The 18,274-nt window shown below is 41.8% G+C and overlaps 1 protein-coding gene across 5 annotated transcripts in view; it reads left to right on the top strand.

The window, feature by feature from the left end:
- Positions 1 to 18,274, top strand: part of MXI1 (MAX interactor 1, dimerization protein) — a 165,567-nt gene that overhangs the window by 139,046 nt on the left and 8,247 nt on the right. For all 5 annotated transcript variants that reach the window (XM_061636037.1, XM_061636038.1, XM_061636041.1 and 2 more), the window contains 2 exons: positions 6,949 to 7,063; positions 9,565 to 9,736. In XM_061636037.1, the coding sequence (XP_061492021.1) occupies positions 6,949 to 7,063; positions 9,565 to 9,736 (287 nt within the window). The remainder of the gene's footprint in view (positions 1 to 6,948; positions 7,064 to 9,564; positions 9,737 to 18,274) is intronic.

The raw sequence follows: 18,274 nt of genomic DNA, 5'->3' as shown, positions 1-18,274 counted from the left end.
TCTCAAATCATATGATGTCCTTATCACTACAGTGGATGGCTGGACTATCCAGAGTGTGTTTGTGTAAATAGTCCTAGATGGACCACCACTAACTTGAACTAGGGCTGCCATCCTCTAAACCCAGCAAAGTCCTTTCTGAGGCATTTGCAAGTGCACCTGTTGCTGGGGTAGGCACCATTAATTTGTGTAAATTCCCTGACTTCAACAGTTATCAATTTGAATTTATCTGAGTTATGTTGGTCTCTTGATTGGCAATGTGGATTAAGCACTATAAGTCTCTTAATTTATGAAAAATCCTAAAGTTGGGGCAGGAAATGGAAAGAGGTTTGTATGCATTGTTCTCTTTCCGAGTTTTGAAAGGATTTTTTTTTAAATGTGCATTTTTAAAAAAATCTAGCAAAACCATTTCTTAGCAAAAAGCCTTGTTTGCCAAGTCAGAGCTTTGGGACTATTTTTCCAAGTGAATTATGGCGTTTTGTAAAGGGAGGTTTCGGAATATAAGCACTAACAGGCTGCCCTCTCTAGTGGGTGCTGCTCTTCCTCTTGACAGTTCATCAGCCAAACCCCTGACCCTACCACCCTTAATCATCCTTGCTTGTCAGTGATATAATTGTGAGATTATCAGCTCTTCCCTGCCCCCCAACTCCTTTCAAATGAATAACAATAGTGGATTTAAAATACAAAATGTGAATGAAGCACCCAGACTAATTTTTTGGCCTTCATTTAGATAGATCAAGCTCACATGCTCCCCCTTTGTCTGTGAACATGACTGATGAAGGCTTTCAGGAACTCGGAGGCCTTCAGTATAAACAGAGAGGATGACGTCATTGTGTTACCGATTTGGGGATTTCACTTTCAGTCACAGGTTGTGAATGAGCATCGGAGAGATTTGTTCAGGCTAGGGACACAGAAACAAATGGATATAAACTTAGATTAATCAGTTTAGTTCAGAAGGTAGGTTTTGGCCATTGTAGATGAGCAGAATGAGACCTAGGAACAGTAGCTACATTAACAAGTGCTCTGGGGAAAAATATATATATTTTACTTCTTGAGCCCGCCCCTGTTGAAATTCAGATTGTAAGCTCAAAACACGAACGGCTGTTTTGCTTACATGACTCTAAGCACCACGCATGTTGATGGAACTGTATTAAATATTTTAATGACAGTGTTTAATAAAACAATTAACTTATTTAATTCAAAATGAGCTACAGCTTAATTTGTGTTCAGCGCCTTTTATACTTCAGCATAGCACCTCTTTATTGTCCTACTGGGGTCAAGAAGGTATTTATTTTGACCTAAGATTGTACAGATATGTTTTTTATTATACAGATGTACTGAGGCACTGAGGACAGCCACAAGTGGAGATGTAATGAATGCTGGTTGGAGCAGGGTAGCTTGGTAGGGTTAAGGGAACTTTTCCACAGGAAGCCTATGTAGTCAGCTCTTGCATGCATGATCTCACCAGTCCAGGCAACTGTCCTTGCAAGTGAAGTCCTGTTATAGGAAGCAAAAAATTCATGAGCATTGCCTTGTGTTGTTACTACTCACCTCCTCATCTGGGGCATATAGTAGCTGTCCCCAGATATTCTCATGGTGTGTGCACTGTTTATCTTTCCTAACTTTAATGAGCTATTGGCGTGTCTGTAGCCTGCTCAGTGCTGCCATGTGGTACACAGGTGTCTGAAGGACTTTGGGGGAAATAAAAGGCTCTGAATAAGTAAGCATATGCCTAACTAGCATCTGAGAACAGGTCTATCACTGCTGGTAGATCTGTGACTGAGCAGCAATGAGGCCTGGGTAGACCTGCCTTCTGACAAAACTGGTATTCCAGGCCTATCCCTTCATTGTTTTTCAGTGATTGACTTGGCATCTAGACACCTTTCCCTCCACATCTGTAACCCTAACCAAATTTTTCCCCCAGCTTCCTTGACCACTTTCACTTAATTAAATGGGGGGGACCAAGACCTGCCAGCATGACAATATTGGACCACACTGCCACCACACCAGTGGTTCCCAAACATTTTCCCCCATGGACAACTTGAAAATTGCTGAGAGTTTTGGCGGGCCACTTAATGATTTTTCTGCCTTTTGTAAGCAATTGTAATGCACTGTGGTAGATGCTGTATGATTTTTAGTTGTATTTTTATTGCGTCTTTTGTTTCTTATATTGCATTTTAATGTATTACAACTTGCATTTCATGGAATTCAAATAATACAATAAAATGCAATATAAGAAACAAAAGAACCAATAAAATAAAGTTAAAAGTCAATATGAATATTTAATGTGAACATGTCACAGACCACCTGAATTATTGCGGACCACAGTTTGGGAACTCCTGCACTACACTATGGACTTTATCTGCATAGACACTTTAAGTGCTTATATACTGAGGGGCATGGGGGGAATATCACATTTTAATGGTATCAAATAAGACCTGAGTTATAAAGACCAGGAACTCCTGTCTTGGTTTCTACCTTTGGTTCTTAGTTAGACTTACTACTGCCCAATGAGAGGTGAACTACAGTTCTTGACATCTGGATTGTTTTCTGTGGAGCAACTGCCATTTTTTACACCAGAGAAGACCAAACGAAAAGACTTAAAAATGAAGTAAGAAATTCCATCTCCAGACAGTGGGAGCCATCTCATTTCACCCCAAATGAATTAGCAGAATAGTCCCTATACATTTTGCCTCATCATGGGTTCAATATGGGTTAGAGACCTTTTTTAATGAAACCTGGGAATCAGGATTATGGATCACACATACAGGAGGGCAGTAGTTCTCTCCCCCCCCCGCCTCTTGCCACCTTCCTAGACACCCACACTGTGATGACTGAGTGTGTGGCGTAGGAGCAATATAACTGGGATTGGCCACTGCCACATTGGGTTACATGTGAATGTCTCTGCATATTCAGAGAACGATCTTCAAACTATCCTAAATGTCTTTGCAGAAGCATATGGAAAACTTGGGCTCTCACTTAATATTAAAAAAACCAAAGTGCTTCATCAACTGGTGCAAACTAGTCCCTCTGCAGCACCATCAATTCAGCTTAATGGTGTGACGCTGGAGAACGTTGATCACTTCCCCTATCTCAGCAGCCATCTCTCTGTAAATGCTGACATTGATGCTGAAATTCAACATCGTCTGAGCCCTGCGAATGACGCATTCTCCCAAATGAAGCGTAGAGTGTTCAAGGATCGGGATATTCACAGGGAGACCAAAATGCTTATTTACAAAGCCATTGTACTACTGACCTGTGAAACATAGACCATTTATAAACGCCACTCCCAACTTCTTGAAAGATTCCACCAACACTGCCTCTGGAAAATTCTGCAAATAACTTGGGAAGACAGACGGACTAATGTTAGCATTTTGGAAGAAGCAAAGACTACCAGTGTTGAAACAATGTTCCTTCAACATCAACTTCGCTGGACTGGCCATGTTGTTTGAATGCCTGATCACCGTCTTCCAAAGCAGCTACTTTACTCCCAATTTAAGGATGGAAACGGAATATCAGTGGACAGCAAAAGAGGTTTAAAGATGTTCTTAAAGCAAATCTAAAAAAATGTAACATGAGCATCGAGAACTGGGGAGTCTTGGCCCATGAACATCCCAAATGGAGGTCGGCTATTATCGAAGGTGCTATGGACTTTGAAGAAGCACAAATACAGGGCGAACGGGACAAATGAGCTAAGCGGAAGGCACATCAAACAAATCCTCATCGTGACCATCTTCCATCTGGAAACCTGTCTCCTCACTGTGGGAGGCTGTGTGGATCCAGAATTGGCCTCCACAGTCACTTACGGACCCACTGTTAAAGACCTTATCTTGGAAGACAATCTTACTTGGCCACGAGTGATCGCCAGTGAATGAATGAAATGAATGAATGACATATGAACCACTTCTGTGTTGAGACTAGGGCTTCTTTAGGGCAAAATAGATACAATGCCCCGCACACATCTGCCCCTGTACTTGGCATCCTGTTAAAGGGTCATGAAAAAATGGCAGGCATTGATGAGACCTAGAGAAAAGCAAGGGAGAGCTAGGCATTAAAGGTAGCAAGAAGGCATAAAGTACTGTTTAAAACTATTGTTGTTTCAGTTTAAGCCTGTATCTTATTCTGTCTCTGGCCTTGGGTAGAAAGTGGTGTGGGGAGTTGATTTGCAATCAAAATCCAGTAGCTTAGCCTGCTAAGAGGGCTTTGCAGGCCCTCTTAGCAGAATAAACTGTTGGAGTTCATCACTGATGGAATTCAGGCTCCCCTGAGGGCCATCCTAGATGTGCCAGGGAAACCCCATGTTCTTTCTTATTCACTTGTTGGCCCTATTGACATGTAAAGCAGGGGAGAGGACTCTCCTCCTTTTTTACATGAAATGTAAAGCATAGAAGAAGGGAGTAACATCTGCCCCTATCCCTTTCCTTGCCTTACCTCCCTGGCTTTTAAATCTTTTTTGCCCAGCCCAGTACACTTTCAGTTTCAAAGCTGAGATTCAAGTAACAGAGCTCAAAGTAACGCAGGGGACGGTGGCAGGTTTCGCTCCCCTCCCTGGACTCTCCTTTGCACTTAAATAATAGATCCTCCCCAACCCCTCACATTTTCTTTGGTTTTCCCCAAAGAATCTTGGTCACTGTAGTTTGTAAAGGGTGCTGGGAATTGTACCTATGTGAGGGGTGAGTGACAGGGACTATTTTGGGGAAGCCATGTGCTTTAAATATATGGTGTGGATGTGATCTTTCTATGTGAATGGGCAGGCATATAGCTGGCTTGCCCCATTGTGAGCAGTTTGGCTATCAGATCCCTAACTGGGTTGGGTGGTAGCTGTTCACTTCTGTTGCCCTTTTTATCCAAGGACAGCCTGACAACCAACGTTGTGTCATTGTAATTTTAAGTCTGGAATTATAAATGTGTGCTGAGTGGGTTGGCTGTGAGTGAATGTTTAGCAGCTCCAGCTGGTACAAAAATATACCAGCCTGTCTTCTGATGGGAGTAGGTCACTAACAATATGTGACACTCGTGCTTTGGCACTTGCAGTGGTTCCCCATTTGCTTCTGATCACAAGGTTGTTTTTTGTGTGTTGATCTACAGATGTTTAGGCTTAACACACTCCTGTGTTCCTTTGAAATCTTTGTGGCTAACCAAAATCCCCTCTTGAATCTGCCACTCTGCCTAGGTTGGAGAGAAGCAGAATTTTCCACATCTGTATTGTTCTCTTCCTTGGAAGATTACAAACCACTGAGCCTTATCTTGTTGCAAGTGTAAGAAGTTTTTTATTTGCACTGGCATTTGCTGATTGGGGCTGAACTAGTTAAGGGCAGAAGTTTTGGTAATTGTTATTGGAATTCAGTATTTACTTTGATTTAGGCTCCCAATACTTGTCCTGCAATAGAATGTAAATAAGCAATAGGTTATCAGTCTGATATGCAGTTGTATTTGAGACCTAACTGATGTCCTGATGAATATTCATCAGGAGCTTGACTTGTGGATCTGTTATTGTCCAGGGAATAGAATGTTGCATTTTTGGGAGGAGAGCTGTTTTCAAGTTGCACCTTTTCTGTGGGCACATTGTTACTTTAGGCAAGTGATTGTTCTACAGTTGAGAAACTGTTAAGTATCTCACAAGGTTGTTGTGTGATTGAACAAAAGGCTGTGCACTGCAGTATGTTGGAAATGTGTACAATACTAGTAGTTGTGGTAGAAGCAGCCTTGCTTGCACACTCAGGTGGAATACAGAAAAAAGGCCAATTTATATATGCATGTATATCACTCATTCAGTTACTGGTAGCCAATCTTATGAATTGCTTCCACTAGAAAGCATTGTATTTTAAGGTGATATAAAAGCTCTGGCTTGTGGTGTTTTGCTCTGTAATAGTGGTTTCACATATACAAGACATGGCTCAGTGTTGTCAATGAGTTGTGTAAGTGCAAGCATGAGAGCCAGTGTGGTATAATTGTTAGAGTGTTGGACTGGGGCCTGGGAGACCAGAGTTCAGATCCCCACTCGACTGTGAAACTCACAGGGTGAATCACTTGGTGACCTTGGGCCAGTCACAGTCTTTCAGCCTAACCTACCTCACAGGGTTATTTTGAGGGTAAAATAAGGAGGAGGAGAATACTACCTTCAGCTCCTTGGAGGAAAGGTAGGGCATCAATGTAATAATAAATAAATAATAAACATGAATGAACCTGTGCAGTTCATTTTCTTTGGATTATTATCAGAATCAGGCTTATGGTCACATAATTCAGTGGGCACATAATTCAGTGCTGATGGCCAGAATGAAAAAAAATACCTGTGGAAATTAACATGGAAAGAAATTAATAGCATAATTTGCATGCACACTGAAAGAGCCAAGCCACAGCTGATGTACAGCTTGTGCTCACTATATGATGTTATCGCATAATCTTACTCAGGCTCGTTGTTGATCTCTTAATAGGAAACAACTTGAACTGGTTCCCTAAAAACAATGACTGGATGTCAAAATTATTATATGAGATGGAAAAAAATGGTGGCAGTATTGAATGTGCCTTCTGATGTGAGTTCTCTTTAGCACGTATGGCCACTGCATTTCAAAGTTTCTCTACTGAATGTGAGCTGAAAATTTCAGTAACATTCCAAGATGGGTGTTGCCTACTCCTTGTTTCAGCTGATTGTTTATGACTAGGAATGGATTTCATCTTAGGTCAGACAGATTATAACTATGAGAGAGATGATGGATTGACTTTATCCACAATGTATGGGACAGATCAAGTGATTAATCCCTTTGGATATGTCTTATCAAACATACAATTCTCTTGTCATTCTCTTGATATCAGAGGTCTGCCACACAAGATGAAGACTATTGAATGTCAGGCAATGGTAAAACAATGTCTGATTTTTCCATATAGCTGAGGGCATTGGGGTGCTGTTATTTGGGGAAATCCAGCTCTGACTCCCACATCTCTTCCTTACAGACGAGCTCACCTCCGCCTGTGTCTAGAACGTTTAAAAGTTCTGATACCACTAGGACCCGACTGTACCAGACACACGACCCTCGGACTGCTTAACAAAGCCAAAGCACATATCAAGGTAAGAACCGCATCTCTTGGTGTTTTACCAGCACCTTACAACATGCTCAATCTGATAATGGAATTTCAATTCTCCAGGAGCCGTAATTACACTAAGAAAGGATAACACCCTGTCTTTGAGGATTAGTACCATAACATAATGTAAGATTTTACAGCACAGTTTTATACAGGTTGATTTGAAAAGGTCCCACTAAATTCAACAATACTTTTCTGAGTTCCAGGAAGTGTGCATGAGATTGCAGTCTTAGTTTGGAGCATAAAGAAATCTGATGAACTTTAGAGATTGGTATAGAATACAGTTGCTTAAATGCTATCCTTTGATTTTAACATGTTCTTTTTAAATTCCAGAATGGTATTGTTCCATAAAGCACAAAACTCACCGAGAATTTGTTTTGCACTAATGCCATTGAAATAAATAGGAGTTGTGCAAGACACTGCAGTTTGGAAGCCATTGGGTTCAATCAAACAAAAATATTACTTGTGCAAACACCATTCATTTCATTAATAGACTGTAATGAGAAGACATGATTCACTAGAAAAGACAATAATGCTGGGAAAAACAGAAGGGAGTAGAAAAAGAGGAAGGCCAAACAAGAGATGGATTGATTCTATAAAGGAAGCCACAGACCTGAACTTAGAAGATCTGAACAGGGTGGTTCACGACAGATGCTGTTGGAGATCACTGATTCATAGGGTCGCCATAAGTCGTAATTGACTTGAAGGCACATAACAACAACAACAATAATCTTTATAATACCCAAAGTGCATGGCACAGACATTACCGTGGCTCTAATCTTCACATTAAAAACCATAGCAGAAAGTTGCCAGCATCTAACGGATTCTGTGCAGGACAGGCCACAATCAGATGTGGAAAGTTTTCTGCGACTCCTTCACCTATATAGCATATTCAAGTATAGCATTCAGAAGAGGGTTCTGAATGAGTTCAAAACTAATATGTGATATTAATGGTGGAATGGTTTCAAAAGGTGTTTGGCTATATGCAAGGAATTTATCACACATTACTACTACATGAATCTAACATAACTGGTGTGATTCATTATTTCATTAATCATAGTTTTAAAATGTAGATTTTTAAACAGAATTAAATCAGAGTAGTATCATGTGCAATGATGTGCCCTGCTGGTGATATTCTTTGTAAATTAATTCTCTCTGAGATATATTGAGTATATCAGTACCACTGAAATACTGAAATGAAAGCAGGATAGTAAATAATATATGGCTAAAATCCTAAGAATATTTACTTGGCAAAAAGTCCTCTTGAAATGGATGTACCACACTCTGTAACAAAAATAGTAGAGTGTCCCATAGCACCTTAAAAAGTAACAAATTTGCTGTAAAAAGTATTAGTAATAATTGTAGCAGAAGTGTTGGTTATACAAAGAGCCTGCTGGATTGGACCAGTTGCTATGTAGTCCAGCATCCTGTTCTCACAGTGGCCAACTAGATACCTGTGGGAAGCACACAAGCAGGACCTGAGGGCAACAGCTTTCTCCTCTCCTGCAGTTTCAAGTTGGGATTTAAGATCCTCAGAGACAGAAGAGAGGAAATAATACAATTTGAGTTGGAAGGGATTAAAAGAATCAACCTCAATCCCAGGAGCAAGGCTGGACCAGTGAAAGATCAATCAACATAATCTAGACCAAAGTGTGCCATACCGAGAGCCAGATACTCAGAGCAAATAGCTCCAGGCAACTTAAATGAGTAAGCCAGGCCACATGCTACAGGGAAAGGCTGCTAATGGCCAAGGGTGATGTCTGTATTAACTGTTTAAATCTACACCATTTTTTAAAATGCCCTTAGTATATATGGAAACTGAAAAGGGAAGACCAGCACAATAGTCGGTAAGAACACAAAGAAGAAAGACCCAGACTGTTTTAATACAACACAGCAGGTGCCCGTCTTCAGCTTTTCTGCTTTTCCTGATGGTTTGCTTTAACAAAGAGTAGTGCCAAGCTCACAGGGATCAGGATGTGTTTAAACACTCTGGAACAGCTCAGTATTAACAAGGGAGGGGAACCCTGCTTACTTAAATGGATGGCATTAGCCTGAGATGACTTTAGAATTATGCAACATGCTGGCCATCAGGAAACCCTGTGCATTGGCCTGGTAAGATTTCCCAGCTGCGATCAAAGGAGTCAGCAGCAGATTACATAAACCACAGTTCATATGGCAAACTGCTTCAAAGAAATACCTAATAAACCAAATGGACACGGGTACACCAACCTCTTTACTTCTAATGCTTTTTCCTCTTCAATAATATGAACAGGAGCTGAATGTTCCTGGGTTAGAAGACTAAAATCCACTGATGGAGGGAGCTGGCAATGCATCCAGTGTTAATTAAGCATTGTGCTTTCCTCCTTGATTTTCTCCTATTCATTACTCACCAAATTCTTCACAGAGATGCAAATTGTTTTTGTTGTTGCCGTCACTGGCAAGCTGATTTGGTACCTCCTGATCATTATCATTACCTTATCATGGCAGAAACTTGAAGAAGCTGATAGGAGAAGCCAACACCAGCTTGAGAACCTGGAAAGAGAGCAAAGATTCTTAAAGCGAAGATTGGAGCAGCTACAGGGCTCTCAAGAGATTGAGCGAATACGAATGGACAGCACTGGATCAACCATTTCCTCAGATCGCTCTGATTCGGAGCGGGGTCAGTATCTGATCTGTGACATAATTGCATTTAGAGAAGGATGCATAGTTTCTGAGGTTCATTTTCCATTCATCTCTTCATAATCACATCAACAGCTTGAATTTGATTCACCTGGCTTTGATTCACCTTTGCTAGTTTCCCCTAACAATGTTCACAACTTGAGTCAGATGAGATGTGGTTCCAGATATAAGTTTTACTCCATGCAGCTCTCAGTCACGAGTGAACATTCTTTCCTGTATAATATTACCTTTTGATTCTCCCCTCCCTGGCACTTCACCTGGTCCTGCTCAACACAGATACTATCTGGCAGCACGAGACACAATCCAGTCAAAGATACGGGCTTTTAAACCCCGTTGATGTTTTCCAAAGTTGCGTGCTTAATTCTCTCCACTAAGAGATCTTAAAAGTCACTTAATTTTCATTGATCTGTACCCACATAAATTTGCGTATGTTTTTGCTGCATATGTCAGGCCCATGCAGACAGGTTACAAATGGTACCACATTGTGTATATAGCCACTTTGAGTAAGCCAGTCACCTGTGCTTCTTTGGCAAGTAGCGAGGAGAATGTAATGACACTTCTGCACATCAGAAATCTAGAGGAACACAGTGGTAAGATTCTCCTCATTAAGACAACAGAGACATCCAGCTTATCAAGTGATTACATGCACACTGTGGTAAGTTGCCTCTTGGTAAAAGGGCATTTGTGTGCATCCTCTGTGTTGGATCCTCTGGTAGTTGAGGAAAACAGATTGCCTTGTCAAAATGTATCATTTCCCACTTTCCTCTTGTAGTCATAAGGGACCACAAAACATATTTATTTGAGGCAGAAACTTCTTTGGATGCAAGTGGTCCCAGTGTTGTTTCCCTAATTAAAATGGGTTTGAAAAGAACATACTATGAATACATGAATGACATCTCTAAGATGTGACAAGGTGATTTACGGTTTTTATCCAAATTCACTAATAGGCAAAAAGCCCCTTGCTGTTTAAGAATGTACCTATAGCCAAGAGATATTTCTATCAGACTTTAAAAAGCAGGGAAATTGGGTTGCTATAGTGAATGCACCAGAGGAGCAGGACACCTGACCTTTTCTGAGATATTATACTGCCCTACAAATTTGTAAAAATGCAAAAATGATTAGGATTGGTCTTTCACAGTTCAATTCACTTCCTGTGTAGAAGAATTTCCTAAAATGTGCCTCTGAGCATATAGTAAGTGGTGGCAGCACCTGCAATCAGCCCATATAACAGAAGCAGGACGTGTGCTGTGCTGTGCTCATCTTGTCTTTGCAAGGAGGAAGCAACAGTCTTAAGACAGTTGATGGTAGTTCAGGTATTCACTATAAATGTTTGGTTTCCTTTGCAATTTCAGTGAAGTTTCCTGTGTTATTTCTTTTGTTTCTGTTTCTGTGAATATGTTAAGTACAGCAACAGTTTGCATATTTTACATTTTAAAAGTTCAAAAACAATTGTGGAATAATGGCACTGACTACTCTGCAGAATAGTCTCCAGTGGGCATGAGGAGTGCCTCCGTTTGCACAAGGTAAAACAGTGGGAGGTGAAATATATTCTGGCAAATTTATAGGTGTGCTCTGTTTTTAATTGAACTTCCTTACTTTATATAGGTAACAGCATTTGTATGTTAGCAGCTGATGAAGGCGGAAGCTGAAACGTTTTGTTAATACAATAAAAACCTCTGTTTTGTCAATCACAATTATGTTCACTATATACCGCCCTTCCGCCCAGCATGAGCCCAGGGCGGCAATGGAGTGGTTTAAGCATAGCAATCTCAACACAGGCATCTTAGGCAGACCAAAGTAAGCAGAACACCAACAAACATACAAAAAATGTAATTTTTCTTTGGAGATGCGGTTCTGACTGCAGGTGTTGCCAGCACTCATTATATGCTCAGTGGCACGTTACCAAATTCTTCCAAGCTACACAGGAAGTGGATTGGACTGTGAAAGACCAACCAAATTGTGTTTGCATTTTTACAAATTCATAGGGCAGCACAATATCTCAGAGAAGAGGTCTGGTCTCCTGCTCCCCTGGTGCATTCACTATAGCTGCCCAGTTTCGCTGCTTTTTAAAGTTTGATAGAAATATCTGTTACCTATAGTTACGTTCTTAACCCACAAGGGTTTTTTGTTTTTTTTGGGGGGGGGGGTTGCCTGTTAGTGAATGCCTCTGCTTTTTAATCCAGGAGGCAAGAAATGGGATCCTGTGCAAATTTACTGAGAATGGATTGATCATTTGCATGCTTATTGAGTTCAATGGGATTTACTCCCCTGCAATCATGCTTAGGATAAGTGAAACTTACCACAGGGGAGGGGGGAGGAGGAGGGAGAACAGTGGGAGGGGAGAGGAGAAGCAGGAAGGGAGAGGAGGAGGGGGAAGGAGAGTGGAAAGGGAGGAGGAGGGCAGGTTTGATCATTTGCATGCTTATTGAGTTCAGTGGGATTTACTCCCATGCAATCATGTTTAGGATAAGTAAAACTGACCATGGGGGAGGAAGAGGGAGGAAAGGAGGTCTAGAGTGGGCAGGAAAGGAGGAAGAGGGGATGAGAGGTTTGATCATTTGCATACCTCTTGAGTTCAATGGGATTTATTCCTCTGCAATCATGCTTAAGATAGGTGAAACTTGGGGGAGGAGAGGGAGAGGAGCACGGGAACAGGAGAAAGGAGGGGGATGCTGTGGGAAGTAGGAGGGGAGGTTGATCATTTCCATGGCTATTGAGTTCACTAGGATTTACGCCTGTGCAATCATGCTTAGGAGGTGAAACGGACCTGGGGGAGGCGAGGAAGAGCAGGGAGAGGGAAGAAAGTGAGGGGGGAGGGGGAGAGGGAAGAGATTGGGTAGGTGTGTACTGGGCAGAGGAAAAGCCCTTTTGCTTTCCAAATGGAAAACATTGTTAACAGTATCATTATTTTTCAGGGTTTCCCCACCTTTTTTATTCTACAATAGGCATATGTAATCTCCCACCCAAATTTAAACCAAAGGTGTCTCTGCCCACATCCACACCAGACATTTATTCCATTTTAAACAGTCATGGCTTCCCCTAAAGAATCCTGGCAAGTGTAGTTTGTGAAGGGTACTGAGAGTTGCTAGGAGATGACCTATTCCCCTCACAGAACTACAATCCCCAGAAGAGGGGCTGACTGTTAAACCACTCTGGCCACTGGAGCCCTGTCAGGGGAATAGGAGCCTCCTAACAACTCTAATCACCCTTCACAAACTACATATCCCAGGATTCTTTGGGGGCAACCAGGGCTGTTTAAAGTAGAATAAATGTCTGGCATGGTTGTGGCCCCCTGATTAGCCAGGCCAAACAGCTGCTAGTCTGCCTTTTGGAATACTGTCAGTTGGTTCTTACTGAGCATGCATCTGCTATCATAGACTTCGATGTTAATTTTCTTAATCTAATTAAAAATCAGCCAGGCATGTTTTTAACTTTTTAACTGCAGAAGGTGGTCAGAGTATGAGGCAAAGTCAGTAACAGGATTACAGGTACTCTGTGAACATGACTGATTTTTAATTAATTTCAACAAATTATGAGACTACTGACAAAAAAGTCCAACAGGGGTCTGGATTTTTTTACTCATGTTTCAGACTCTAACTCTCGTGGTTGTATAACAATATACATAGCATTGAGAAGAAGCTTTGCCTAGAATGATTAATATATGTTGACATGGAGCAGAAAGAGGATAGTAAAATTATTGCACCCTAAGCCATTGGTCTGTACAGATTCAGTAAGCAGCAGTGCCTTAATTCATGCTTGCTGCTCTAGATTGGAACAACATTGCATCTAATGTAACTATTACTTTTGCCTGATTGCTGTGGCCCTTAGTAACCTTCAAAAATTCTCAGAAGTGAAGACATTTTGAAAACTTTTGTTACATTGCTGATAGTATGTGAATATGTTCTTAGAATGATGCTGTTATAGCTATTCTTGTGGTGTTTGTCTTTGGACTTTATACTTTCTGTACATCTCTACCTGTACATCAGGAAAACATATTGTTGTTGTAATTGATTATGTTCCTCCAAGATGACTCCTGAATTGAGAACATTTTCATCACTTTTCCCCCCAAGAAGTCCCTGTTTTATAAAGCCATGAGAGTGGCTGTATACTATAGCCAGCATGGATTTTTCACATTCTGCAATGTTAAATTGAAAATACCCCATGCCATTCTGATGCTTTCCATAAGCTCATTTCAAAACAAAACCTCACAAAACATATAGTCCTGAACTCAGAAACGCTTGCTTAACAACCCTCTAAATTTTCATGGTGATACACAAAAGTCAGAGAGAATAGAGAGTTCAAATTCTAAAAAGAGAGGGAAATAAAACCAGAACCTTTTTGGACTTCTTTCTGGCAGAGTTCTCATAATCTGTTGAAATTAATTAAAAATCAGCCATGTTCACAGAGTACCTGTAATCCTATTACTGACCTTGTCCCATACTCTGACCTTCATCTTCTGCAGTTTAAAAGTTAAAGACGCCTGGCTGATTTTTAATTAATTTAAGAAATTGTGTATTGAACTGAATGGTAGTGTTGGGCATGCTCAGTAAGAACCAACTGTCAGTGTTCTAAAAGCCAAACTCACAGCTGCTTGGCTTGCCTAATCAGGAGACCACACCCACACCAGACTTTGATTTCACGTGAGACAGTCATCGCTTCCCCCAAAGAATCCTAGGAAGTGTAGTTTGTGAAGGGTGCTGAGAGGAGACTCCTATTCCACTGGCAGAGCTCCAGTGGCCAGACTGGTTTAACAGTCATCCACTCTGATTGAAGGTCTGTGAGGGGAACAGGGCGTCTCCTAACAGCTCTCAGCATCCTTCACTAACTACACGTCCCAGGATTCTTTGAGACAAGCCATGACTGTCCAAAATGAAATAAAGCCCTGGTGTGGATGTGGCCAGGGACAGCTTTGATTTAAATTTGGGTGGGAGGCTACATGTGCCTGCTGTAGAATAGAAAGGTGGGGGAAGCACTGAAAAGCAATGATACTGTACGCAGTGTTTTCCTTTTGGAAAGGAAAGGGGCTTCCCCTCTGCCTAGTGCCCACCCATCCAATCTCCTCCCCTCCCCCCTCCAACCCTCCTTGCTCCTCCCCCAGGTCTGTGTTGGACTACGACCTGGGAGACCAGGGTTCAAATCCCCACACAGCCATGAAGCTCACTGGGTGACCTTGGGCCAGTCGCTGCCTCTCAGCCTCAGAGGAAGGCAATGTTAAAGCGACCTCTGAATACTATTTACCATGAAAACCCTATTCATAGTGTCGCCATAAGTCAGGATCGACTTGAAGGCAATCCATTTCCATTTTCATACATGACTGCAGAGATAAATCCCATTGAACTCAAAAAGTATCCAAATGATCAAACCCACCCTCCCGTCTCCTCCCTCCTATCTAGGGTTGCCAGGTTCAGGGCCTGAGACTGATCCAATATCTTTAGGAGAAGAGAGAGTCAGCCAAGTGCAGGTGTTCTTGCAACTCTGTAATGGGAAAAACCACAAGGTGGAATTCTCCCTTCCCTCTGCACAACGTTTAAAGATACAGAAGACATAAGAACATAAGAACATAAGAAGAGCCTGCTGGATCAGGCCAGTGGCCCATCTAGTCCAGCATCCTGTTCTCACAGTGGCCAACCAGGTGCCTGGGGGAAGCCCACAAGCAGGACCCGAGTGCAAGAACACTCTCCCCTCCTGAGGCTTCCGGCAACTGGTTTTCAGAAGCATGTTGCCTCTGACTAGGGTGACAGAGCACAGCCATCATGGCTAGTAGCCATTGATAGCCCTGTCCTCCATGAATTTGTCTAATCTTCTTTTAAAGCCGTCCAAGCTGGTGGCCATTACTGCATCTTGTGGGAGCAAATTCCATAGTTTAACTATGCGCTGAGTAAAGAAGTACTTCCTTTTGTCTGTCCTGAATCTTCCAACATTCAGCTTCTTTGAATGTCCACGAGTTCTAGTATTATGAGAGAGGGAGAAGAACTTTTCGCTATCCACTTTCTCAATGACATGCATAATTTTATACACTTCTATCATGTCTCCTCTGACCCGCCTTTTCTCTAAACTATAAAGCCCCAAATGCTGCAACCTTTCCTCGTAAGGGAGTCGCTCCATCCCCTTGATCCTTCTGGTTGCCCTCTTCTGAACCTTTTCCAACTCTATAATATCCTTTTTGAGATGAGGCGACCAGAACTGTACACAGTATTCCAAATGCGGCCGCACCATAGATTTATACAATGGCATTATGATATCGGCTGTTTTATTTTCAATACCTTTCCTAATTATCGCTAGCATGGAATTTGCCTTTTTCACAGCTGCCGCACACTGGGTCGACATTTTCATCGTGCTGTCCACTACAACCCCGAGGTCTCTCTCCTGGTCGGTCACCGCCAGTTCAGACCCCATGAGCGTATATGTGAAATTAAGATTTTTTGCTCCAATACGCATAATTTTACACTTGTTTATATTGAATTGCATTTGCCATTTTCCTGCCCATTCACTCAGTTTGGAGAGGTCTTTTTGGAGCTCTTGGCAATCCCTTTTTGTTTTAACAACCCTGAACAATTTAGTGTCGTCAGCAAACTTGGCCACTTCACTGCTCACTCCTAATTCTAGGTCATTAATGAACAAGTTGAAAAGTACAGGTCCCAATACCGATCCTTGAGGGACTCCACTTTCTACAGCCCTCCATTGGGAGAACTGTCCGTTGATTCCTACTCTCTGCTTTCTGCTTCTTAACCAATTCCTTATCCACAAGAGGACCTCTCCTCTTATTCCATGACTGCTAAGCTTCCTCAGAAGCCTTTGGTGAGGTACCTTGTCAAACGCTTTTTGAAAGTCTAAGTACACTATGTCCACTGGATCACCTCTATCTATATGCTTGTTGACACTCTCAAAGAATTCTAATAGGTTACTGAGACAGGACTTTCCCTTGCAGAAGCCATGCTGGCTCTGCTTCAGCAAGGCCTCTTCTTCTATGTGCTTAGTTAATCTAGCTTTAATAATACTTTCTACCTCCCCCTCCCCTTCCTCCTCCACATGGTCAGTTTTACTTATCTTAAGCATGATTGCACAGGAGTAAATACCATTGAACTCTATAAGCATGCAAATGATCAAACCTGCCCTCCCCCTTGCTTTGCCCCCTCCATTCTGCTCCTTCCTCCTCCTCCTCCCCCCCCCATGGTCAGTTTTACCTATCCTAACCATGGTTGCATAGGAGTAAATCACATTGAACTCAATAAGCATGCAAATGATCAGACCTGCCTTTCCCCTCCTTCCCCTCTTCCTTCTTCCTCCTCCCCAGCCCACTTCAGCCCTCCCAAACCCCCCCCCCCGGTCAGTTTTACCTATCCTAAGCATGATTGTACGGGAGTAAATCCCATCAACTCAATAAACATGCAAATGATCAAACCTATACTCCTCCCCTCTTCCTCCTGCCTGCTTCCATCCCTCTCCTTCTCTGTCCTTCTTTCCCTCCCTCCTCCTCCCTTTGGTCAGTTTCACCTATCCTAAGCATGATTGCAGGGGAGTAAATCCCACTGAACTCAATAAGCATGCAAATGATCAATCCATTCTCAGCAAACTTGCACAGGATCCCATTTCTTACCTCCCAGATTACAAAGCAGAGAAATTCACTAACAGGCAAAACCCCTTGCGGTTTAAGAACCTACCTATAGCCCACAGATATTTTTATCAAACTTTAAAAAGCAGGAAAATTGGGCAGCTATAGTAAATGCACCAGGGGAGCAGGAGACCTCACTTCCTCTCTGAGATATTGTACTGCCCTACAAAATTGGCAAAATGCAAACACAATTTAGTTTGGTCTTTCATAGCCCAATCCACTTCCTGTGTAGCTTGCAAGAATAACCACAAGGTTTTTTTGCCTATTAGTGAATATCTTCTAAGGGCGTTGAGCCAGTTAGCTCGATAAACCAAAGCATTATCTGTATTTTTATGGCATGTTGTACATGCAAAGTTTGATATATAAACTGGATTAATATTCTTTCACTTTAAAAAAATGAATCCATCCTTCATGGTTACAGAGAAGAGCATGCAAATGGAAACTCTTGCACTGCTAGTCTCTGAGGCAGTTCAACCATTCAAAAAAAATGTCTAGCCTGTCTTTCACCCTGAAATGCTAGTGTTTTGTATGCTAGATTTTTGTATTTCTATGTGTCAGAGCATACCAACGTGTGATCTACCTGCATTTTGAAATGGTAGAGTTCCAGGTGCTACTGTGTGCTTTTCTAAGTGTTCTCAGCTCTGCTCTGACTCCGCAAGTTCTCTACCCTAAGCATCCATTGATCAAGACGGCTGAGGAAACTGTTTATTTTCTTGCCTCTCCCCCACAAAGGACCCAACTTCATGCTTTCCTTAACATCATTTGTCCTTGCAAATTTAAATCTTTGAAAGCTCAACTATTTAGAATGAATGATGCAAATGAAGTAAGGGTGTGCCAGTTTACTTGTGTTATTAATTCAAAGCATAGAATGTGATCTTGTCTATTTATAATTTGTGTGGTATGATT

Source organism: Rhineura floridana, chromosome 7 (assembly GCF_030035675.1).
Source record: "Rhineura floridana isolate rRhiFlo1 chromosome 7, rRhiFlo1.hap2, whole genome shotgun sequence".
NCBI classification, from domain to species: domain Eukaryota; kingdom Metazoa; phylum Chordata; class Lepidosauria; order Squamata; family Rhineuridae; genus Rhineura; species Rhineura floridana.
This window is presented reverse-complemented; position numbering and strand designations above follow the sequence as displayed.